The following is a 27,085-nucleotide window of genomic DNA, read 5'->3' on the forward strand; positions in this document are numbered from 1 at the left end:
TCACGTGACCTGTCACTGAAGTGTGTCACGTTTTAACCGGGAGGAGATGAGGGACGAGCCGGGGAGGAAGGGCCGGGGATCGTACATACTAAAGGGCTTACAGCATTTGTTAAAGGCCTGGACTCTCTATTACCCGCTTGTGTGTGTGTGTGATTTATTCCTCACAGAGTAAAGGGACATTTAGGCGGAAACGGGATTTAAATAGTGATTTGTTCACTTTATTAATAACTAACATGTGAGTATAATAGTAACAGTCTATAGTCAGTAAATGAAGGTTGCAATATTTGCCTGATGTTAAGTCCTGCTTTTAAAAATTTGAGTAAGGGTAGCTACAGAGGTATGCTCAGCGTATATTCATATGTTCATGAATAAGAAGTAGGCTAAAAGTCTATTTATAGGATTAAAGCTGGAACAATTAGTGACTAATAAGCTACAGTAATCTGGTTTTAGTACTATAGTCATTTTTAAAGAAAAGAATACCATGTTCTCCAGAGTGAATTTTATTCTTGTTGGTTTTGTTTATGTTCGAACGTTTGATATCATTAAAACCGCTTCGCTTTAAATATTTCAAAGCGTTCAAAGGCGCCCTCTTGTGCTCGGGTAGATTACAGCACTCTTTTCATTACTTTTTAAGTAAGTATATAAAATGTATTTAAATAGCACCTTTTAAGAAAAGCAAGCAAACAAATACAAAATATAATATAAGTGTTAAAACAACAACATTATCCACTAGTTTAAAGCAAGCCTATACTAAAAACTCTTTAACAGCTCTTTAAAAGTTTCAATAGCCACAGATCTCATATGCAATGGTAGTAGATTTCATAGTTTAGAAGTTGTAAATTCAAATCTACAGTCTAACCAAAACACTGGCAGGTTTTGATTAACCTGCGGATGCAAAGAACATAATAATCCATCCATCTATCCGTTCTCTTCCACTTATCCTTGTCAGGGTTGTCGGGGGACTGGAGCCTATTCCAGCTATTATAGAGCGAGAGGCGGGGTACACCCTGGACAGGTTGCCAGTCATTTGCTGGCCTAACACAGAGAGACAGACAACCATTCACACTCATGTTCACACCGAAGGGCAATTTATCAGTTAACCTAACCCCTCTAATTTCATGTCTTTGGGCTGTGGGAGGAAGCTGGAGTACTTGCAGAGAACCCGCACAAATACAGGACGTACAAACTCTACACAGAAAGGCCCTGGCCAGATGGTGCAGTCGAACGTTGCTGTGAGGCAACAGTACTAACTACTGCACCACTGTGTGCTGCCTAGGACTCAATAATGACGCCTTAAAAAATATGTAATTACATGTCAGCAACTCAGTGCATTTAAGCACAGAGACATAGTCAAGATAACCTGCAAATTGAGCAACAAACTGAAGAAGAAAAGTGATTTTAGTGACTTTCAATGTGGCATTCTTCTTGGTGCCAGATGGGCTGCTCTGAGTATTTCAGAAACTGCTGATCTGCTGGGATTTTCCCACTCAACTAACTCTAGGGTTTATAGAGAGCAGTCTAAAAAAAAGAAAATATCCAGTCTGTGGCAGTTCTGTAGGCTTGTTGATGCTAGAGGTCAGATGAGGATGACCAGATTCAGATTGCTTCAAGCTGATAGGAAGGCAACAGTAACTCAGACAACTGAACGTTACAACCAAAGTATGCAGAAGATAATCTCTGAACGTATAACCCTGACACAAATGGGCTTTGGCAGCAGAAGACCACGCTGGGTGCCACTAAAAATTTACACAGGATCTTTAAAACTGGACTGAAGACTGAACCCTCCCCCAACAAAACAAAAAACATTGCTTGTTGGATGAGTCTGTTTTGTGACATACAGGTAGTATTTGACCTAAACAACATGAAAGCATGGCTTCATCCTACCTTGTTTAAATGGTTCGTACTGGTAGTTGAGGTGTAATATGGTGGGGGATACTGAAGATACATAGCATAATGTATAATCAGGGATCATGCCTTAGAAAAATGGGACTTTTGCATCTATATTGCACATTTTACTCCACTACATTCAAGTCTTTTACTATTTGTAATCCGTGGCTGATTTGGTTATGTCTTATTCCAATAAATCAACACTCACCTTCTTGTTTTAATAACAGCCTCATCAGTGATAATGGGTAACCAGAATTACAACACAGGAGATTTATATAAATTATATAAAGATTTAACATCTTTCTTGAGCAAACAACAAACAAACAGCTCAACAGTAGTCCAATAAAATTAATTAAACCTAAAATATGTTTTTCAATTGTAAAATACTTAAGAGCAGGAACTAAACACCCTTAAGCACTGATTTGTTGGAGCACATCTAACACGGTTTAATAGGTTGTTGAACACAAAAAGTATGAGCTTCTCCAACAGTTTTAATGGAAACCTGGAATATAACCAGGCAGCTTGATCTAGATGACCTAAGAGGTCAAGCAGGTTTGCAGCTTAGGTGCACGTCAGGGAAATACTTTGATGCCAGATCATGTGTGAGGTGTTAAAAACAAAAATTTAAAATCTACTCTAAACAAAACTAAAAAAGTTAAATACTACTGTTAAAAAAAACAAAACTAAATATACATTCACCAATGGTTAGCACTGTTGCCACACAGCAAGAAGGTCCTGAGTTCAATTCCACCATCTGGCCGGGGTCTGTGTGGAGTTTGCATGTTCTCCCCGTGATTGTGTGGGTTCTCTCCAGGTACTCTGGCTTCCTCCCACAGTCCAAAGACATGCAGTTAGTGGCGTTAGGTTAATTGGAAACACTAAATTGCCCATATATGTGAATGCGGGAGTAAATGTGAGTGCGAATGTTTGTCTCTGTCTATGTGTTAGCCCTGTGATAGACTGGAGACCTGTCCAGGGTGAACCCTGCCTCTTGCCCAAAGACAGCTGGGATATGCTTCAGCGCCCCCCCCCCCCCCCCCCCCCACCGACCTTAAAAAGGATAAGTGGAAGCGATAGATGAATGAACATTCATCAAGTAAACATGATGTTGAATAAAATAAAAATATTTTGGAAATGTCCTTAATTTTACTCTTTTGCATTGTTCTGAACTCCAATTAGAAAAAGACTAACAAACTAACATAAATAAATGAAACGAATAGAAACATTTACAAAATAAAATAAAATCTTAATGTGAATAAATGGGAAAAAAACCAACGTAAAATATGAAAATAATAACTGTGATAAACTGCTATAGTTCAGCGTGCTCACTATGTTATATACTGTAACAACAATAACGGGTACATGAAAAATGAAAACATTACTGGCTACATTTGAAGATGTTGCAATACTAACATTGTTCGCGATTGCGCTACCAGTGCATTATTTCTTTTGAACATAGTTAACAAGCCCCGCTAAACGCAGGGCATCAAAAAATTGGGTGAAACTCTTATTGTTCCTCTCCACGGAAATCTTTAGTAAAAGGCGAAAGATTTATACGATCTGAAGAGAAACAAGAGTGTACTAAATTATAGCAACACCGCAACAGGACCCCATTGACAACAAAGCCGTGTAAAGTGACGGTTCACTGGGAAAGAGCATTTATAAATGACAAAGACCACTCATTGTCACACAATGCAGTAGTGAATAAAACAATATAAATGCACAGGGTAAGACTTTTAATGTGAACGCTGTAAGTTTATTCACATTAGATTAACCGTCAACAGTAAGCGCAATGCATGATGGGATTCCGTGGGGGTTTTCCGGGTTGTTAAAAAGTTAAAATCTAACGCAGAGCTCTTATTTATTCGCGTAAGATTTTTTTCCTATAATTGTTTTTACCTCGCAAAGCATGGTGAAGCATTGCGCTAATGTTTTTGAACGCTTTTAAATGTTTAACCGTATCATTTATTTTCGGAAGTCACGCCCCGTGTAAACGTAACCGTCGTGACGTCACGAATTTGTTCCTTATTCCACTTTTCAAAGCTTTAGCTTTAGCTGTGTTGCCGCCATGTTGACTTTCGGATCCAGAACTGATGGGTTAAAGGGTGGAGCGTAAAGTTATCAGGTAACACACATACGTGTCTGCTAATGTGCGGGAAGTCACAGATTCGTTAAAGACCAGAATTTCACTCACCAAAAACTCAAGCACAAACTTCTCGGATGCTCTGTGCCACACACACAAAAAAACGTAGTTAAAACTGGTCCCACAGCCTATACAGTGAAAAGGTCCACTTTAACAAGGCCATGTATCAGGACACCTGTCAGTCAACCCTGACACGCCCCTACTCAGTCACCGCCCCACTCGGAGCAGTGATGTAGGGGGAAATCTGTAAAGCTGAACTCACAATTATGGAGACCACATCCCATTTTTGGGGACTGATTTTTCTATTGATTTTTTTTTAAAATATAAAAGGGACAATGCACACTAGTTAATATGAGCAATTAGGATTTAGCCTAAGCTGCCCATCTGAAGTAATGCATTAAAAGCCAGTGCAGAATAAAATTAACTGTCAATAATAGCTCAATAACCGCTGAAATAATAAATAAATAAATAAATAAATAAATAAATAAATAAGATAAGATAAGATAGAACTTTATTAATCCCTCGGGTGGGTTCCTCTGGGAAATTCGACTTCCAAAAAGCACAGCAACGACCGAAGTTACAGTTACAGAATTGTTATATATATATATATACACACACACACACACACACACATATATAAATACAGAGACAAATATAAATAATATAAATAGACGAACAAACAATGTGAAACATCAAATCAAACCAATCACATGGCAGCAACTCAGTGCATTTAGGCATGTGGATGTATTCAAGATGAGCTGCTGAAGTTCAAACTGAGCATCAGAATGGGGGGGGGGGGGGAGTGATGTTGGTGTCTTTAAACTTTTAACTTGATTGTTGGTGTCAGATGGGCTCGTTGCAGTGTCTCAGAAACTGCTGATCTACTCGAAGTGTCCACGGTTTATAGAGAAAGCTGTGAAAAGGAATTAAAATAAATAAATAAGTAAAACAAGTGGCTTGATGATTCCAGAAATCAGAGGAGAATGTGCCAGGTGACAGAAGGGTGGCAGTATATGCAGAACAGAACATGTCAAATCTTAAAGCAGATGTGCTACAGCAGCAGAGGCCCACAGGGGGTGCCACTGCTTTCTGGAACTGGAGAGTGCACAATGCTATCATTTCAACATGGACCAAAATCTCCAAGGAATGTTTCCATCACTGTGTTGAATCTTTACCATAAAGAATTAAAGTAGCACTGAAGGCCAGAGTACAACTCAATACTAGTAAAGTATACCCAACATAATATTTGTATGAAATAAGAAAAAAAATAATGAAAAAAGTATTGAAGTACAGTGTCTGTGTGTAGAATTGGGTGACACGGTTAATTTACAAGATACAAAATCATCAATAGGAAAGAAGATAAAAACATCACAACATGCATTTAAAAAAATTATTTAGTTTCACTTGTGACTAAAACAGTGTGATTAAATAAGATACATTCAACAAAACATAAAAAAAAACCCCACTCACCTAATTATTATTATGTTAAAACAGTAACGCTACGTTATATTACTGCAATACTGATATATAGTACTTTGTACTATATATCAGTATTGTATAGTAAAGTATATCAGTATTATATAGTAAAAACTCCTTTGTCCCACACGCCATCAGACTGTTTAACTCCTCTCTGGAGGGGAGAGGGAGGGGAAACAGGAGGACAAAGGAGGGGGGAACAACTAAGCTGTAGTGCCTCTTCACCTCACTGTGCAATACCTTTGTGCAATACTTTTGTAAATAGTCAACGGTGCAAATAGACCTCAATACTTGAAATGTGCAATTCACTTGTATTTTTATTTTTATTCCTATTTATTCTATTTATCCCCCTTCGTATATTTTATTTATATTTGTCTCTGTATTTATATATATATGTGTGTGTATATATATATAATATTCTGTAACTGTAACTTCTGTTGGTGCTGTGCTTTTGGAAACCGAATTTCCCAGAGGAACCCACCCGAGGGATTAATAAAGTTCTATCTTATCTTATCTTATCTTATCTTATCTTATCTTATCTTATCTTAAAGTAAGTCAAAGGCGTACTAAAGTACAGCACTTGGATAAAGTCCTGCTCTGAAAAAGCTGCAGGTGGTGCTGTTTACTGCAGGAGCTCATCTCAAAGCCCATACTGCAACTGTCTGAGATAGATACAGATTGGAGAAACAATTTAACCATCCACGGGCCAAAATAAACAATTTATAGCCTTTATATCTCATCTGTAGTAGTTTTAACAGTCAAAAAACATCACATCACTTCATTTAAGTTTAATACCAGCAGCCACATCCTGGCTACTTTTAATACTTTACATATACATTCTTTTACAGAAACGAATTGACAATCACCAAAGCATTAAAACTAAATAATACATTATTACTACATTACATGCCTAATAACACGTGTAATCTGCATTTTAAAGGAGTGGTGTTGACTGTTGGATTGTTATTTGTAAGAACTGGTAGGCCTTGCATGTGCACCCAGAATCCATTACTATGTGTGCAGATAGCATTATTTAATCCTGTCATACCTATTGAGTTGTCTCATTATGTTCTATTGAAGCCTTGTCCTTATTTTTATAGATCGAGGCCAGAGTAACCCAAGCTTAAAGTGTTCATTAAGGTATTTTGTCACTTAGAAATAAAAATTAGGTAAGAGATTAAGTGGCTGTTAACCACAGGTTGCTTAGTTTATGTAAAAATGTAGTTTGTTGTTGTTTTGGTTTATGTGTTGAAATTGTTTTATGTGTATGTTTATGTGCTGTATATGAGTATATACTTATATATAGTTAAACATGTATGGATCATTCTGAATAAATTCTGAATATTGATTTGTAAGAAATGAAATTTGAATACGGGGCTAGAAACAGAAAAAGTGTAAATTTCATCCTAGATCGCACTGACTTACTCAAATGTGTGGTTATAATACCGGATATTAACTGGAAGAGAACAGAATCAACTTGATTGTGGAGAAGATGTTTATGGTGCTGTTAAACAACGCTCTTATCTGAACCTTATCTGTTTGACTTGTAATAATCGGTAAATAACAGTCTCTTCCTTATCCCATTGCTTTTATTCTTGCCGTTGCAGCATTGCTGCAGATCTTACAGTCCTGGGTTTACTTACACTCCCTGGTACAGATTTAATATTTTGCTGTTGTGAAGGTTTTTCCATGTGTTCTTCTCTTGAATGTAGTCGTGGTTGGAATAGAAAACGACCCTGGTTTTAACATACTTGTCATAATAGTAGTTGGAGTATTTCTTGAATTCTTCACTCATGAATCCGTATGCATCCACCTGAAGATGAAGTAGTGAGAAATAAAAAGGGGACTGAATTACACTGAAATAATAAATGATAAAAATGACATAACTGCTTTTGGAATTAGTAAAACACCTGGGGAGCCACTTTAACAAGCCCAGTTTATTAGTTTATCTTTAACTCCTTCTTTAACAGCAACAGCTAATGTTAAATAAAAATATAAATATACCTTTATCTTCACTATCTTCTCTAATGATAATTATTACTTTTATCATTAGAGAAGTAACATATTAAAGGGAGAACAATTATGGAAATTCAAATTTTCACGATTTCAGGTTTTTTAAGAATTGGTTTCTGTTTGGTTTCATGGTATTTCTAGAGCTCAAAGAGCCAGTTCCCCCCTTTCTTTTTTCTCCTTTCACTACAGATACTTGTATTATCGTGTGGTCTTTAACTTACAATATTATGCACCTTGAGGCGACTGGCTTAGATCAGCATTCTTTTTGGATTTACACATCTGAATTCAACAAGTTGCAAGCAGATGTTACGTGAGCTATCACTGCTTTCCACCTCGCCTAGACAGCATAAAGCTGGTGCAAATGTATTTAGGCTGCATTTGAACCCAGGAGCTTCTTGCTGTGAGGCAACAGTGCAAATCACGGTGCAATCTGAGGATATCCTAGAGCTTTAAATATGCAGTTTATCAAATACAGTCGCTTGCAAAAGTATTCGGCCCCCTTGAACTTTTCCACATTTTGTCACATTACAGCCACAAACATGAATCAATTTTATTGGAATTCCACGTGAAAGACCAACACAAAGTGGTGCACACGTGAGAAGTGGAACGAAAATCATACATGATTCCAAACATTTGTTTACAAACATATAACTGAAAAGTGGGGTGTGTGTAATTATTCAGCCCCCTGAGTCAAAACTTTGTAGAACCACCTTTTGCTGCAATTACAGCTGCCAGTCTTTTAGGGTTTGTCTCTACCAGCTTTGCACATCTAGAGACTGAAATCCTTGCCCATTCTTCTTTGCAAAACAGCTCCAGCTCAGTCAGATTAGAGGGACAGCGTTTGTGAACAGCAGTTTTCAGATCTTGCCACAGATTCTCGATTGGATTTAGATCTGGACTTTGACTGGGCCGTTCTAACACATGGATATGTTTAGTTTTAAACCATTCCATTGTTGCCCTGGCTTTATGTTCAGGGTCATTGTCCTGCTGGAAGGTGAACCTCCGCCCCAGTCTCAAGTCTTTTGCAGACTCCAAGAGGTTTTCTTCCAAGATTGCCCTGTATTTGGCTCCATCCATCTTCCCATCAACTCTGACCAGCTTCCCTGTCCCTGCTGAAGAGAAGCACCCCCAGAGCATGATGCTGCCACCACCATATTTGACAGTGGGGATGGTGTGTTCAGAGTGATGTGCAGTGTTAGTTTTCCGCCACACATAGCGTTTTGCATTTTGGCCAGTGGCAAACTGCAAACGGGACTTCTTATGGTTTTCTGTTAACAATGGCTTTCTTCTTGCCACTCTTACATAAAGGCCGACTTTGTGCAGTGCACGACTAATAGTTGTCCTATGGACAGATTCCCCCACCTGAGCTGTAGATCTCTGCAGCTCGCTCAGAGTCACCATGGGCCTCTTGGCTGCATTTCTGATCAGCGCTCTCCTTGTTCGGCCTGTGAGTTTAGGTGGACGGCCTTGTCTTGGTAGTTGTGCCATACTCCTTCCATTTTGGAATAATCGCTTGAATTCGCTTAAATTTCTCAATAACTTTATCCCTGACCTGTCTGGTGTGTTCTTTGGACTTCATGGTGTTGTTGCTCCCAATATTCTCTTAGACAACCTCTGAGGCCGTCACAGAGCAGCTGTATTTGTACTGACATTAGATTACACACAGGTGCACTCTATTTAGTCATTAGCACTCATCAGGCAATGTTTATGGGCAGCTGACTGCACTCAGACCAAAGGGGGCTGAATAATTACACACACCCCACTTTGCAGTTATTTATTTGTAAACAATGTTTGGAATCATGTATGATTTTCGTTCCACTTCTCACGTGTGCACCACTTTGTATTGGTCTTTCACGTGGAATTCCAATAAAATTGATTCATGTTTGTGGCTGTAATGTGACAAAATGTGGAAAAGTTCAAGGGGGCCGAATACTTTTGCAAGCCACTGTATCCCTTAGCATTTCTATTCTTTGAATGTTTGCTTTGTCTCCTGTCCTGTCTTTCCATCTCTGAGTGAAGTTCTCACATTCTTTGCTGTCCTTGAGAAATAAAGAAACTGTACCTTTAACTAGCACTGATCACTGTGTGATAAGTCTTGGTTTTTGTTTTACTCTGAATTTTGGTCCATCTTTGAACCCTAACACAATTAGCCTGTTGTGAGAATGTAAAAAAGAAAAATCACCCCAAAAAAGGCCTTAAAAAAAGAAAACTCTTGACAATAGTAACACATCAGACTTTGGCTAACAGCTAATAAAAAGTGCCCAAAAAAAAAAAAGAAAGCTGTTAAGAGAAACTGCCAATAATTCAAAGTAAATGATAAAGTTACCATTGTGAAATTTATATAAATGCATGAAGCTCTTGAGTTGGGTCATGTTATAGACACTTGATGAATCTGTTTGACAAGTTTATTAAATAGCTGTGTAAAACAAGGTGTGACATCAGTTTTATCGATGCTGTCCAGCTGGTCTGTCTTCACACATTGGAACAGTTCAATAAAACTGGTGACACACCTTATTTTACAGTTTTAATTTAAACATCTTATCTTATTTTCCTAGGAGGGTACACAAAAAGTCAGTGTTCCTTCAGCTTATCCCTGACAGTGGTTCAGAGCTTTAATACAACTTTATTATATGATTGCTGGGAAGGTCTTTCCACGTTGAAATATGCTGCTAAAACAGTAATAAGATAGTTTGACGTTAATATGCTTTTAATACAAAGTTAATGTACACATGGTGTGTTGCATTCTTCCAAAGGTGTGGTTAGAAGTAGTTGTAATGTTAAGAAGTTAAAATCAAGTGTTAACTCACTGTGTCACAGGTGTGCAGAGCCAGGAAGACAGTGAATGCTCCGTTGGTTGGTCTGACCCTCGCCCAGTATCTCTTATTCAGATTGGGTGACTTCAAGAACCTGTAATGCAATGATATAATAGGTTGTAGGACTGGCCTTAGCAACAATAACTTGAAGTAATAATTGTTTTCTGTATTACTAACAGTCTCTCACTTTGTTGTGGAAGAATGTTTCTGTACAACATTGCTTAAGTTCAATATTTGTAGGCATTTGTTTATGCACAGGTGTCTTAATTTCTCACCTCACATTTCCATTGAGTTGTGGTCTGGACTTTGAATGGGACATTGCAGCACCTTGATTCCACAGCAATTCTGTTGTACGCTTGCTGCTTGATTTGGAATCATTGTCCTAGTAAATGACTCAGTTTGGCTGGCTTTAGTTGTTCTACAGGCAGCCTCACATTTGGCTGTAGAACACTTTGATATACAGACAAGTGTATGTTTAACTCTTCGACTATAAAATGTCCATTTGCTATGGCTAGAAAACAAGTCCAACTCATCATCTTTCCTCTCGCACTGTGGTTTCAGTCAATATGAGGCGTTTGAGCTGATATGCTGTATTTAAATGTGGTGCTGTGCATTATGGGCAGTCATTTCCACTTTGGGCTTATCTGTCCAAAGGACATTGTTCTAGAAGTCCTGCGGTTTGTTCAGATAGAACTCTTCAAACCTAAACAGTGCTGCATTTCTTTTTTAGAGAGTAGAGGCTTTTTCATTTTCCTCATTGTAATGTCATGATCTTTAACAATTAACATGCTAACTAAGACTGTTAGAATCTAAGGTGTAGCTATTGCGGTTTTTGCAATTTCTTTGACCATCACACACCCACTGTTGGGAAGACTGTAGCATGGTGTTAGCACACATCTGCATGGTCTGGAGCAATGACTGCAGAAAACTTCCCCTTGATTAGCAGAACCTGGCTGCTACTCACTCAATGTAAGCAGAAAGAACTGCAAAATGTCTGTTTGTATTTGTATACATATTGTTACAATGGGAAAAGTTAACTTGGACTATGCATAAAATCTGTACTTCAATATTGTTTGGATCATTTGATTAAAAAAAAAAAATCAAACATTATGGACCTTCAACTTATTTAACAACTTTTATCAACATTTTTTTTTAATTTAACTTAACAACTTTTAATATTGTAATTAAGAGAAGGCTTTAAATAATTTAAGGCTTTAAATAAAATTAAAAAAAAAAATAGAATAAATAGTCTGCACTGTTTAAAAATAAATGTTCTGGAGTGGATGGTGAAAGAAGGCTGACCTGTTCCGCACATATCGGAGGAAATCCTGATGCAGAACGTAGAAGCGGCTCTCGTTGTACTGCCCTGAATAGTAGGTCCTTGGCCTGGGGGGGTTGAACAATAGGAGTAATGAAAGTGTTGTGTTTACATACACTGCTAAGATGGTGAAGGGTTGCTTACAAGGGGGACTGAATATGAACATATACTCAGTTACCAGTAGGGGGCTCTGTGACTAAGGATGATGGAAGGAGAGAAGAAGTGAAGTGTATGGTGAGATGTAAAATGGCGAACTACTGCTGAATATATACGTTCCATTACAAACCAAGCCGTCTCCGTTCTTCTGTCGAAACACCACAAATTGGCGACGAGGATGAGTGCATCAGTTCCGAGTCCACCATCTTTTCTTCCACATGTGGGTGAGCCGCCGATTCCATTTACTACATGGCGGAAAATATTCGACAATTACATGCTAGTAATCAATGCCACGGGAGACGCATGGCCGGATGCTAGGAAACGCGCTGTTTTGCTACACTGCTTGGGCCCGGAGGGACAGCGGTTATTCTACACGTTACCGGAGCAAGGTGATACATATGCTGACGCCATGAGCGCACTGGAGAAGCACTTTGTGCCGAAAGTGAATGTCGTGGCGTGCCGTCATACATTCAGACAGCGTATGCAACGAGCGGATGAGACTGTTTCTCAGTATGTGGTGGCTCTGAGAGCATTAGCTTCATCTTGTAACTTTGGACAAATGGAAAGTGAAATGATAAGAGATCAGTTGATCTCCAATGCTCATCTCAGCGCTGTGAAAGACAAACTGTTACTGGAGGATGAACTCACACTGGATAAGGCTCTAACTATTGCGAGCCAGGTAGAAGCAGCAGTCAAAAACGCTACTCTACTCTCCACACCCGGCTCGTGTCCGACCGCGCCTGTTCAGACAGTCGACGCGGCAAATTCCCACTCTCACCAGAGGAGAGGACCTCGCCCCGCTAAAGGCTGCACTCCAGACCAACGCAAACGGGGAGGTTCAAAGCAGCAGCAGCGGAAGTGCTTCAGGTGTGGTTCTCACAAGCACTTAGCTAATGATAAAAACTGCCCGGCTGCTTCTTCAAAATGCAATAACTGCGGGAAAAAGGGACATTTTGCCAAGGTATGTAAGTCGTCAGTCAGTGAAGTGAGAGAAGTAGTGGTTCCAGAATTGGCAGTACTGTGCGTGCAAGATGCTAAAATGATGGCAGCTATTCAAGATAAGCTTACCTGCACTGTCGACATTGAAACTGTACAAGGTGGCTCTAAGACAGTAGAGCTGATAGTAGACACTGGAGCTTCTGTGTCTATTCTGCCAGAAACTATCTACAGACAGTATTTTGCAGACTGTTCACTGGTGCGACCTAAAGTCAAACTAGTTACTTATGCTAAAGATGAGTTGGCTGTGATGGGTTGTCTGCCTGCATCAGTTGCACTGCATGCACAGAATGAGAAAGTTCCTGCTTCCTTCTACATTGTCAAAGCTGGTTCCCCACTATTAGGCCTCGACCTCATTAGAGCACTGAACGTCTGCATCGTCGGAGGCAAAGTGGACCGTATTCAGGATGAAACTGCAGATGAGCCGGATTCGTCTAACCAGAAGTCTGCTGTGTACAATGTTGATCCTATTCCACCAGCTCAACTTGGATGTGTTAAAGGGTTCATCCATAAAGTACAGGTAAACAACAATGTGCGGCCTGTACGCCAAAAGCTGAGACGCCTGCCATTAAGTGTACGTACAGAGGTGTCAGCAGAACTCTCTCGCTTACTCAAAGCTGGCATAATTGAAAGGATCGATGCAGCTGAGTGGGTGAGTCCTTTGGTCGTGGCCAGAAAGCGAAAAAAGGAGTTGAGACTGTGTGTTGACCTTCGTGAACCCAATAAGAGCATTATTGCTGACTGCCATCCTCTTCCTCATATGGAGGATCTGTTTTCTGACTTGGCAGGTGCCACTCACTACAGCCAGATTGACCTCAGCTCAGCATACCACCAATTACCTTTGCATCCGGAGAGCCGCAAGCTGACTGCTTTCATCACTCATGAGGGACTGTTCCAGTTCACACGTGTCCCATTTGGCCTAGCATCAGCACCTTCGGCGTTCCAGAAAATGATGCAAACGGTCCTGAAAGATCTGCCTGGTGTTCGCAACTACTTGGATGACATCATCGTCTACGGAACATCAAAGGAGGTGCATGATACACGCCTGCAAGCTGTTCTCCAACGTCTCAGAGATGTCGGCCTGCAGATTAATGCTGGGAAAAGTTCCTTCTGCCAGTCACACATCACATTCCTGGGCCATGTAATCTCAAAGGAAGGCCTACGTCCAAGCCAACATCACCTTACTGCTATTGCTGAGGCTCCTGCTCCAAAGGATATGGCTGCATTGCGCTCGTTCCTGGGTTTGTCATCCTGGTTCAGTAAATTTATTCCAGATTATGCTACACTGGTGGAACCACTGCGACAGTTGCTGAAAACAGACATGAAAGTTGAACTCCAGTGGAACGAGGCAGCACATGAGAGCTTCAGTAACCTGAAAAAACTCCTTCTGGAAAGTCCCGCACTTGCCGTCTATGACCCTGACTTACCTGCTTTTATCACCACAGACGCATCAGACTATGGGCTAGGCGCTGTGTTGACACAGTTACATCCAGATCAAGTGGAGCGGGTTGTGGCGTTCGCCTCCCGAACACTGTCTCCTGCTGAAAGAAAGTACTCCACCACAGAAAAGGAGGCGTTAGCCTGTGTCTGGGCGGTGGAAAGATGGCGTACATATGTATGGGGCCGCAGATTCACACTTCGTACTGACCACCAAGCTCTTACTACCCTTCTCAGCACCAAAGGTATGAACAGAGCGGGCATGAGAATCGCACGATGGTCTGCAAGGCTGATGTGTTTTCAGTATGATGTGCAGTACCGTCCTGGTGTTCAGAATGTCATCGCAGACTGCCTCTCACGGGTTCCCCTGATGTACTCCAGCACTGACATTGATGCTGAAAAAGACCTTCTCTTGGAGATAGCTGAAGTTTCTCCTCTCTTGACAGCAACACCGTTGACGGATTTTAAAGCTGAATGTGAGGACTGCCCTGACCTTTCTCTGCTGCAACAGGTTATCCGCTCAGGCTGGCCTAAGGTGAAAAGGTCTCTCCCACCTGAGATACAGCCGTATTTCCTGGTGCGACATGAACTTGCTGTGGAATCACCGTTGGTTTTCCGGGGGACACGTCTGGTGGTCCCAAGGTCCCTGCGGGAAAAGGTGATATGCCTCGCACACGAAGGTCACCAGGGCATAGTTCGCACAAAGCAGCGGCTCAGAGAGCTTTACTGGTGGCCATGCATGGATACTCAAGTCCATGCGATTCTGTCATCGTGCTCAGTCTGTCAATTGTGTGACAAAACGGCCAAAACTGCTCCTGCTCCCCTACAGCCGGTTCAGTTTCCAGATGGTCCCTTTCAGCATGTGGCCGTTGACATTGTTGGACCTTTTGACCGCGGGTCGCAGGACTGCAGGTTTGCCATCACACTGGTCGATTACTTCAGCAAATGGCCAGAAGTAGCCTTTACTTCATCAGCTACTACAGACACTGTGATTAGGTTCTTGTCTTCAGTTTTTGCACGGGAGGGAAACCCTTGTGAGCTTACCACAGATAATGGACCACAATTCACTTCATCTGCCTTTGCTGATTTCCTGACGGAAAGGGGCATCAAGCACATCAGAACAAGTGTGTATCACCCTCAAGCGAACGGGTGTGTTGAAAGATTCAACAGAGTGCTGAAGGACTGTGTTCAGGCTGCACAGGTGTCCCAGAAGCTGTGGAAGCCCGCCGTGACAGAGATGCTACAGAATTACCGTGCTACAGCTCATGCAACGACTGGAGCAGCTCCGTTCCAGCTTCTCAGAGGGAGACCCATGAGAACAAAGCTAAATGTCCTGCCGTTTCCCAAAGACACAGGACAGTATGACCAATGCAGGGCCAGAGTCTCTCACCAGCAACGTAAGAGTAAACGCTACACTGATGCAAAGAGGGGGGCAAAACCTCCCCAGCTTGTGGTCGGTGACAGGGTGCGGATACGTAAACCTTTCCGAGTGGGGAAGGGAGAGAGACAGTTCACTGATCCACTGTCAGTGCAGCAACAGACTGGACTGAGCACCTTCATCTTGAGTGATGGAAAGAGATGGAATGCAGCCCGTCTCTCACTCTGCTGCGCAGAGAATGCTGAGCCGTTGCAGGCTGGTGACGAGGTTGAAAATAACACAAGAGAAACTCCTAAAAGACCTTCTGTTCCTAACAGACCGAGACAGTTACCAGCTTGGACCAAGGATTATGTTATGAAATGAGTTTAAAAAAAAAAAAAAAAAAAATGAAAAGAAAAAAAAGTGAAAAAAACACGCTTGAGCTGTTGGGTGCTAATGTTAAGTTCCATACTGCTAGTTCTGAGGTCCAAGTATAATAGAGGATTGATTTACTGTGATTTATTTGTGAGTTTTGTGACTTAAGGTTGTTAAGTTACTACAGTAACCTTAACGGTACAAGTATTCATTATAAAGGACGATTTAGGCACCATAACAAGATTGTATGTTAAGATCACGGGTATAGTTCAAACACCCAGTAATGTTATAAGTGAAATAGGTATTGAAAATGCTGTCTGGTTGCAAAGTTTACTACTGATAATGTTCTGTGCAAATAGTAATGTTGCCATGCTAAGTAAGTAATACTGAGGTAGTAGAATTCTGTGAGAATGAGGAGAGATGTTGTGTTTACATACACTGCTAAGATGGTGAAGGGTTGCTTACAAGGGGGACTGAATATGAACATATACTCAGTTACCAGTAGGGGGCTCTGTGACTAAGGATGATGGAAGGAGAGAAGAAGTGAAGTGTATGGTGAGATGTAAAATGGCGAACTACTGCTGAATATATACGTTCCATTACAAACCAAGCCGTCTCCGTTCTTCTGTCGAAACACCACAGAAAGGATGATGAGATGTTTTAGTTTCTCAAATGCTATTAAATTTATTTGCTGGAGTGAACAGCTGGAAACATATGCTTATGTGCCTGCAGTGCATTTTAGACCAAAAAACTTTTACCTGAATATCAGTCTGAGTGTGCATGTATGACACAAAATTTAGATGGTCTGCAGAACAGCCGTGTAGTTATTAAAAAAAAGTGTGCATTTACTTAAGTGAAAGAAAAGTTTACACTTCTCCGTAGTAAACTATCTCAATTAATTGTCTGCAAATGAAATTTAATTGACATAAACAATTCTGCTTTAAAGAGTCTTTTAAATTCAAGTGGCAATACACGTCTTACGGTTTGACTTATCAGTATAAAGTAAATGTTGATTATTCCCCTAAAAGCTCACTTTCACCAAAATGAAGGCTTGATTTGCACAAACAGAAAGCAGATGTTTCTCAACAGTAACTGAACCGGCAAAATACTTAAAAAGTAAAAAAGCAAAGCAAAAAAGAAATGAAGTGGCTTATGGTGCTTTTCTTATCTGACCATCACTCAAACAATTTTCACAAATGTTTATATAGCACTTTACATGCATGTCTATTTCACCTACAATAAGACTAATTTAGAATCACCATCAACAGAATGCATGTTTTTGGACTGAGGGAACAGCAAGGGAATAACCACATGAGCACACAGAGAACACGGAAACTCCACAGAGGAAGGTCCCAGAAAGTTGTTTGAGCAAGAGATAAATGATTTGTAAAATTATTATTAAATTTAAGGCAAAACACTTATTACAAAGTTCTATTTTTTAAATGTACAGTTTTAATAGACACTTAATAAAATGTATGTTATAGCATTTGAATAAAAATGTCACAGATTCTGAATTTATTTTAATTTAACACCACAAAAAGCCATAAATACTGCAGCAGCACATAACATTTAGTTGATACTCACAGTCTGTTGCGGTATGGACCAGCAGAGACCTTTTCTCCTTTGAGAAGGCCCTCAAGCCATTGGTAATCCCTCATCCCCTCAGGAATCATCACATATTTTATACCCTGCCAGAAGGAAAATGAGGACAGAGAAGCCATCTTTACTCTAGTGAAATAAAACAAAAATCAAGGGCCAATGAAAAGCTTCATTACCTCATCATGAGGAGCAGCTTTGTATCCGTGTTTTTTAAGGATGTAACGAGATGAAGTGATGGAGTGGGCTGTGTGGACATACACCGATGTTTTGTTTCCTACATCTTCTTCAAAGCCCTTGGTGATGACCATTCATCCTGCCACACAGGCAGAAGCAGGTGTTGCAGATGTTAAGCTTGGCTTCAAATGTTTAAGCTTAGTAATTTGCTCAGATCAATTGAGAAGCAATCGTTGCTTTCATTTTGGGAGAATGGTTTTCTTGTGGAATCAACCACCTTCAGCAATACCACTGAAGTGTTGGCCCAAAACATTTCAGAACATACTCTTACTGAAACTTAATTCACTTAACACGCTTTCCATTCTGACTCTATGACGACACTGATGTTTGAAAGAGAACAATACATTTTGGAGTTTCTACACCACAAGCAGGTGAGCTATCAGATACAGTACCACATTTTTACTGTCAAAGAATTTGCTGATCAGCAACCATTCTCATGTTTTTTTTATATCTTTTTTAGCGTTCTTATGTTTTAAAGCTAACTTTAGTAAAAGATACACCTTAATAGTTGATAGTGTTGTTCTGTTTGTCCTTTCCTACCGAAAAACATAATCATGCGCATCAATCTCTACACCCATTCTGGTGAATCAGAATCAAATAGGTTCTAGAAATCAGTGACGATACCCAGCCCTATATGAAAGTCACAGAGAAAGATAAAGCAGGGTATGCTTTACACTGCTTTATCTTTTCTACACTGGGCCTAGTGCCTGTCGAACAAAGCCAAGAGGTTTGCTTGGGGGTTTGTCTTACCGAAAAACGTAATCATGGCCATCGATCTCCACCCCCTTCTTTGAGCCGTTCAGGATTCCTCCAGTACCTACCACAGCACAGCGCACACAACCGTCACCACCGGGTTTTGGGAGGAGCAACGGCTCTTTTGGCTTTTGTTGAATTCTCCCAATTCTTTGAATCTTTGGGCTGAAGGAAGGACAATACTCGGTGTATAAATGCTCAATCAACAATCATTTATTTCCATACAATTCAACAGTCAGAGCATTACAACGTCCGGACGGGAGAGATGCTACCAGAGGGTCAGGCACATGTCTCAAAATGGTGACGGGTTGCTCAGCTTTTTATAGTCTCTAGTGGCCCCCAGCTAGTCGTAAAAGCCAAAACATCACATTTTTTCTCTGTTACAGCGCCTAAGTTATGACCTCGGCAGTTGTTTCTCTGCTTTCTGTAAGGTGGGGGTGTGGAATGTGGTCTATCTATCTCCCCTGTCTTTAGACACAGAGTCTCCTGCTTACAACCTTCTCTTCATGATTCAACAATGAAGCATGTCAAGAAAACAGTGTCACACATTCCCAGCAGATCAAGGATGCACATTTATCTAATGAACTAATATGTGAATATGTTCTGTTAACTCAAAAGTATAATGAGAACTAAACTACATACAGCTCACACACTCTATATTAAAGGGTATAATGTGATCTACAGCAGTATTCTAATTCAACTACTTTGATTACATATATAAGGTAACATATAATAACAGAATAATCTAATAATTCCCCCTTTTGATCTCTGAAAGAGATCACTTACAACATGCACTCCAGGGTCGCAAGGTCCAGGTTTTCTTGATCCTGAGGCCCTCTGTCCCCCTTTAACGGGTGGACCATATGTGGGATGACCTCTGTGTTCACGCAGTTCAGATGCAAGCAAAGTTAGATTTACAACCATAACAGCAGTTACAGATGACTCTCCCATCACTCCCCAATTCTCCCACAGCTTTATTTTGGTGCTCCAGTTTTCCACTCCCATTTTAATGCCCCCTTATACCTTTCAAATGTACTTAGACTAGAACCTCTGTCTAAGGAGCTTTTAACCTTTATTTTTATTGCTGCAGCTACCAGTGTCTTCCAGTTGGGTGATTCTCAGCTTCTTTCTTCGACCTCCGGGGTTAGACCACCCTTTAGTCATTGCACAGTTCTGGGGATTATTCTGCCCCGATTTCAAACAAAGATCTGTGTATTTTGGGGTCACCGGCGTGTCCCCCTTTTTGCCAAGAGCCTCTTGAACCTCGTTGGTCTGGTGTTCCTGGTTTTCGCCAACCCCTTCATGGTTATTGCTGTGTTTGTGGGATCCATCTTCTCCAGGAGCCCAAACGTCATGACACTTGACCCCAGTTGCTGTCTCGGCAGTCCCTACATCTGTCCCTGCTGTGAAGGGTCCTCACATCTCCGGGTCCCCGTCTGGTGTCCGTTCCTTTCTCTGCAAGAGACAGAAAACCAAAACACCTCTCTCCCTAGCCTTGATAATCTAATATTGTTATCCATTGTTCTTCTAATGATTCAAATTTGGTTTAAAATATTATGTTCAGAACCTATTCTAATCATAATCTATGTGTGTGTAAAAGAAATCAAAAATTAATGAACCATTTCTAAGTCTACCACATTATAAGCTTAAGTTTTACCATAGCTAAATTATTAAACACACAAATAAAGTCATAAAATGTTCATAACACCATTGTTTGATGTTCGGACTCAACTCCCCCTTTTTGACACACTCCCATGTGTCAATTCATTGGAGCTAGACACTTAAAAGAGAAGGTTAGTGACATCATATCTGGTAACTGGTCCATCCAGAGCTGTAACATTTTGAAATGTACATACAACAAGCCAAACCACACCTTGGTCACACCAACCCTTTTCTGCCCCGAAGATGTCCAACACCATCCTAGTATGGACTGTCAAAAGTGGCTTTAACGCTGACTATCCTGACAATCCATTTTATAACGTTTCCTGGTCAGATTTGCCAATCTCTGCACCAGGGTTTTAAACTTTTCGCCATTTCCATTAGTTGTTATTTTTATTTAGTTTCGACTCCAGATTTTCAATTTTTACCAGTTGTAATTAGTTTTTACCAATTCTTTGCTAGTTTAGTGTAGTTTTTATTTTCTGAAAATCCTTAGTTTCAATTTAGTTTTATTTGTGTTTTGCAAAAATTAAGTGTAACAAAATCCCAGTTCCATCATATCAATCATGCTCTTCTGGTTATCCTTGGGTGTTGAGACTAATAACTATTAACTCTTGCCGCACCGTGTGGTCCTAATTTTGGTTCAAGTGAATTGATAACCTTTTGAAGGCGATTGTTTCACACCTTTATTTAGATGTCCCAGTCCTGTTGTCTCGGGATACATCACGCTGCCTTATCTGGGGTTAGCTGTTTTCTGGGGATGCGGGTTGAGTGGGTGAGCTCTTCAAGGAGGGGGAGTGTGCTCCCCCTGATGAGGTCTTCTAGGTAAGCTAGGTTAGCCTTCTTGTGTGAGCTTTTCAAGTGCACTTTAAGGTTAGTGGGACTTTTAGTTTTATAAATGTCCCTCATGTCCCCCTGATGACCCAGTATTTCATTTTTGCACACTGTAGTACACATTTTAGTTTTTGCTTGTAGCTCGCATACTCTACTTGCCACTCCTCTAATTCCTGATGTTTCTTAGAGAGGGCAACAGTACCTTTAAAATTATATCACATGTGTGGGGGTGTGGCCTTGCCAATTGCTTTGCCCACCTTTTCAAAATGGCTGGCGTGCCCACAAGCACATTTCATGGAAAAAGAAAGGTAAGCTTGATATTTACATTTAAAATGTTTTGTTAAACTCAGATTTTTATTTTATTCTTTTTGCAAGTACCCCTCCTCGGTGGCGAGAAACTGTTGGTGTGGTCAAGTGGGTGCTCTGGAAACAAACGCTCAGGACAGAACAGTTATCAGTCATGTACTTCCTACAAATTTTGCATATGTTTTATTCCATATTGATCCTCTGAGTGTAATGGTACATTTTAATTTGAATTTATCCAAACTAAACACAATATTTTCTTTATTTACTTTGCTCTTGTTCTTTTTCAGTACCACATCCTATCAAATGTCCCTGTCGATTATATTCTACATTTAATAACTTACTATTTCAAGTGAGAACCTAAATCACGTGGACCAATGTTTATTATTGCATATCTCTATTCTGAATGTGGCCAGTCATTCATAGGTATTGTTCAATTTTGGCGATTTTCCTCTATAAAATTTAATTGACTTTTTACAGTGGCCTGCTATGGTTAATAATAACATATTCCAGTCATGAGTGGTATCAAAAGTCTTCTCCACTGTAGCATTTGGCATTCCCAATAATATAACATGATACCTTACTCAAAACACAGCTAATATAGCACAGTTTTCTTAATGCAAACATCGGTAACTCAAAATCAGCAACCACAGTGTTAAGTCTGCAGTTCATACTTATGTGAAGCTAGAGTCTCCTCCTCCAGTCTCTCTTATCCTCCTGCTCCTGAAAAAACAAAACAAAACAAAGCGAAGCATCCACCCTTCTCTTGTCGGCTGGGTGAATTGTTTATGAATTGTTTATTGGCATTTACTAATCCTAAAGTTGGTGCAGTCATTGTCTCAGTATCAAGTCAGTCAAAACTTTTAGTCGTCAGTCCATCACAGTCCATTCACATGCATACCTCCATACACATTCATACCAGATGTTGCTGATAATGGAGTCTCCCTCGCAACCTATTCGAGCCTCCATCACCAGCAAGATGACGTCATCATTTTAAAGGAAAACAATTCCTTGTTGTTTTTTGGGCCGGATTGACTCGGTGCAATCCTTTTAGATCAGTGTTCCCTATAAGTGAATTTCTCCCAAGCCAATTACAATCATGGAGAAGCACACTTTGCAACTGTTTACAGTAATAATATTTTATAGCGCTTTAAATTTCAATCTTTCAGGCCTTGTTTAAAGAGCTGATTGTTAAATCATGAACTCACAAAATATCAACATATCACCACCGGTGGATCACACCTCTCAGATGTTTTTTCTCCAGTGCACTGTAACAAAAACGAAAACAGACATAACCAACAAAATACTACTAAAATAACACAAACTAGGGCCCGTTGCAGACATGTCCAAGCATAAAACTATCCCTCTCTCGCTTACGAGAAAGAACACAAGCCAAAGCTCACTGATAAAATCAAGCTAGCGCTAAACAAAACCAAACAATCAACCAGAAATTCACAGGAACATTTTGCTTCCTGCCGGGACAATATTGTGTGGGAATGAGAACCTCAGGTGCCGTAACACCTTTTGTTCCTCCTTGAATTAAAACTCAATCACAGAAAATGCCGTACTCCAACCTAACCTTACACTATTAATTCATCAATTTCACTCTGTGCCACTGTTCCTCATCAGGGCTGTGTGAAGCACAGCAAAGAATTCAGTCAAGGCCTTGAGCCATAAACAGACATCACGCACAGACATTGTTTTCATAACCAAACTTTTTTAGACCTTATTCCTAAAATCTACATAAATGCCCTCTGGGTGACATATAACACATTCTAAGTATTTAATGGTAATCAATGGCTCCTCATAAAAATTATGCATTGGGATGTTTGTGTGCAGCATTTTGCATATCAGCATAAGCAAAGCATTCTTCATTGCATCAGCGTGTATGTGTGTGTGCGTGTGGATCACTCTTCATTGCACAAGCGTGTGCATGTGTATGTGTGTGCATCACTTCTCAGTGAATCAGCATTCCCGTGTGTGTGTGTGTGTGTGTATGTGTGTGTGTGTGTGTATGTGTGTGTGTATATGTGTGTGTGTGTCATTTCTCACTCACTCAACGAGTGCACGTGTTCATGTGTGTATTTCACTTCATTCTGAATCTGTGTGTTTGGAGACGTGTGTGTGTGTGTGTGTGTGTGTGTGTGTGTGTGTGTGTGTGTGTGTGTGTTCATCACTTTCCTGTTCTGGTGTTCTGGGTAAACCACGGCCTGAAGCATGCCCTGGGGTCCTGCCCCCCTCCTTTTCAGTTTGTTTGCGACCATTGCTGCTGCTGCTGCTCAAAATTCAGTCCGTCCTGGTTCTGACCCCAATTGGGGCAGTCCTTTCTCCAGTGTCGATGTTCACCGCAGGTGAAACCTGCATCTTCTTCTGTGTTTTTGTCCATTCTGAGGTGCCTTCTGTCCTCAGTTACTCCTCTTGTCTCGGTCACGCCCTTTTTCGCCACCCGATCATCCGTGTTGGTCCATCACTGTCCTGCACAGTGTGAATGCAAAGTTATCAAGGTCAGCATTCTTTCGCTCGGCCTTACTTTTCATTCGGGCTTGGCGGGCGTCTCGTCACAGCTCTGTCAGCTGACGCAGTCTGGGAATTTTCCCCCGTGTAGTGAAACGGGCCTTAGGTTTAGTGCTCTCTGTCTCGGCTGCATGAGATCACATTCCTGCAGGTCTGTTGACATTCTCAGGTCGTTGTTGTGGGTCCAGCTGTTGCAGCATTTGGTCAGTGTCACGTATGGGGGAGAGCAGGAGTCCAGTCAGCCTCGGCTTTCAGGGCCGGCAAAGCAGCCTGTAATTAAATATGTATAGAAAAAACAAAAACAAAACAAAACAAAACAAAAACAAACAAAAAACAAAAACAAACGAACAGGAAAATGTTGTTGTGTTGGCTGTGTTATTCAGAGGGGAGACAACGGGGCCAGGCCCTGTGTCAGCCTTCTCTCCCCCTTTTTTTTGTTTTTTGTCTCCCGATATAATCAACTCCTAACCCACCAAGTTGACAGGACAACACCGGCATATGTTAAAATTCTTAAGATCATGTTTAAAAGCCCAAAAAAGGAACTTTCTTTCATTCAGTAATCACTTTTATTAATCAATCAACAGAAAACATGTCACAATTTGAATCTTTTAACCACTAAATTTGTTGTGTCTTGCCTGGTTGGTTAGACCAGTGTTCCTTTTTTTTTTTTTTTTAGTTAAATTGTTGTCCTGCAACCCAGAGGGTTTCTTTGTCAGTAATGTATAGACTTCATCATTTAAGTATGTTAATTTTTCTTTAACCTTGCTGGAAAATCTTCACGTGTTCATGAGTGTAAGCTGTTTCTTCATTGCGTGTATGTGCATTTGTATAAAAGCAGGTTAATTTTATCTTTTCTCAAACTAGGCGTTACCTTAAAAGGAGCCTTTCTCTCAGATTTCTCTGCTTGTGTGTGTTTTGTTTCACCTTTTTGTTGTGATGCTCCGGACGCCTTCCCAACCTCCACAAGTCCGTTGGCCCCAATTTTATGTGTTAAAACTTCTCTTAATTTCTCCTCTAATTCTCTCCTCGCTGCTGTCTTTTTCACAGCTGTTGATTCGTGCTGGGTGTGGTTCCCATTACCTATAATTTTGCTTCGGCCGCTGTGCTTGTGGGGGCAGTTGGTCCAGGTCCGCAGCTTCCTGTATTAACACACTAAGAGATTTATTTAATTTAATTTTCATCACATGTTAAACAGATAAGCAGGCAACCCGCCTACCTTGACAGCGTAAACTGTACGCCAGTCTCCCAACACATTCCTCTCTGTACTCCTCCATAATTCTCCACTGCACACCTCTTACTATCTCTCCTTTTTATTTTTATTACACCACAGAGTAATACACCCAATTATGCCCGTCTATCTCCATGTGGCTCCAAATTCCCTCTTTATTTTAATTTCACACTCGTCAGGGGACAGGCACACAACAATTTCAACCACTGAAACGAGGAATTCAACCTTTTTATTTCTTTACTAATCTAGACTCAACCTTTGTTCGCAAAATGTGTCTTGTTCTAGTCCGGAATAAATGTGAACCCGTGATTACACGGCCGTTCCAGTGTTATTTCCGTAGCTATGCGGGGGCCCTCACCTCCCCAAGTCACCACCTCGGCATCCGGACGCCGCCGGTCCTGGCCGCGCGTCCACGAACAGGAGGGTCGCCACTCCATAGGCAAAATGTTCCACAGGTACACTAGACATCAACCTTTGATCCTAAAATGTGTCTTTGCTCTAGTGTCCTCCTAATCAAACACATCAACCGTCACTGTCACTGTGTTCAGACTTCACACACAGAAACACACTCAGCGCGCGCCTCACACACAGCGCGTTACACCATCAGTGAGACACACAGAGAGCGTTCCTCATCAGTGGAAGATTACACAGAAACTTCTGAGCTCAACTGTTAGATCTTCTTAAAGCACACTGCACCATAGACCAAAATACCCCTTTCTCTGCGCTTATGACCGCCACAACGGGGCAAAGTCGCATCATAAAAGTGATGCTTGCATCCCCGAAGTTATACCTGACATCATAAACCAGGTTTTGCTCTATGTACTTAAAATTTTACTTTGTATTATGACCGCAGCCCTTAAAACTCGACTGACGCCACAAACCACCGTCAAAACCTCTATCCAATGTACTAAAACTAGCACCAACCACTACTGCACTTCACGGCCGCACCACCGGAACACGCCGTATCATAAACCAAACCTACGGACGTGTTTCGCTCTCGCGTTGCCAGCGTTCAACTGCACCGTGAAGCCAGCATCTGCTTTTCCTTAAATCAACTTCTATTTCATAGCCGGCAAAAGCCAGGATGTCACTGACACCATAAACAAAATAAACAAACCTCGACTTCAATGTACTGGACTAATGGCCGCGTCTTCAGAAGAAATTCTAACGTATTATTGCTACAGAAGCCAGTATTAGACAAAATTAAATGTGGAAGGTAAAGTGGCTGCAACTAGTCCAACGTAGTATGTTATTAGTATCTCGGTAGAAGCAGTTTACTGCAACTAGTCCAACGTAGTATGTTATTAGTATCTCGGTAGAAGCAGTTTATTTAACACACTGGAATTCAGCCTCAACTTATGTTGTTAGTATCTTGCGCCAAAAACCAGACACCGACAAATTTACTGTGAAAATACATGTGACTCAGTGAACAGATTAATTTGGAAAGCCCAATATGCACATTTGGTATTTATAATACAACAGGCTGTGCTTACCTTTTTATTTTTGGACCGGTCCTCTGTTCACCTCGCCTCACGATCTCACCAAAGGTCAAATCTGCACCTCCTCAGCACACCAAAGATCCGGGTCACGGCACCAAGTTGTTGAAATCTCCCAATTCTTTGAATCTTTGGGCTGAAGGAGGGACAATACTCGGTGTATAAATGCTCAATCAACCATCATTTATTTCCATACAATTCAACAGTCAGAGCATTACAACGTCCGGACGGGAGAGATGCTACCAGAGGGTCAGGCACATGTCTCAAAATGGTGACGGGTTGCTCAGCTTTTTATAGTCTCTAGTGGCCCCCAGCTAGTCGTAAAAGCCAAAACATCACATTTTTTCTCTGTTACAGCGCCTAAGTTATGACCTCGGCAGTTGTTTCTCTGCTTTCTGTAAGGTGGGGGTGTGGAATGTGGTCTATCTATCTCCCCTGTCTTTAGACACAGAGTCTCCTGCTTACAACCTTCTCTTCATGATTCAACACTTAAG

The 27,085-nt window shown here is 40.8% G+C and overlaps 1 protein-coding gene and 1 non-coding gene across 2 annotated transcripts; both read right to left on the minus strand.

The window, feature by feature from the left end:
- Positions 1-3,352: 3,352 nt before the first annotated feature.
- On the minus strand, positions 3,353-3,467 carry LOC146626951 (U5 spliceosomal RNA). The gene has a single exon (XR_014906488.1). It is a non-coding gene; the product is annotated as a U5 spliceosomal RNA (small nuclear RNA).
- A 3,678-nt stretch (positions 3,468-7,145) lies between these two features.
- LOC146626952 (alpha-N-acetylgalactosaminide alpha-2,6-sialyltransferase 1-like) lies at positions 7,146-25,563 on the minus strand. The gene is given in 8 exon segments (XM_085360274.1): positions 7,146-7,319; positions 10,327-10,426; positions 11,635-11,718; positions 17,556-17,659; positions 17,747-17,873; positions 17,875-17,883; positions 18,555-18,722; positions 25,454-25,563. Coding segments are annotated over 8 exon segments (876 nt in total).
- Positions 25,564-27,085: the final 1,522 nt, after the last annotated feature.

Source organism: Diplotaxodon limnothrissa, linkage group LG8 (genome assembly GCF_057381915.1).
Source record: "Diplotaxodon limnothrissa isolate DT_005_m linkage group LG8, D_limnothrissa_male_GT1.1, whole genome shotgun sequence".
Lineage (NCBI taxonomy): Eukaryota > Metazoa > Chordata > Actinopteri > Cichliformes > Cichlidae > Diplotaxodon > Diplotaxodon limnothrissa.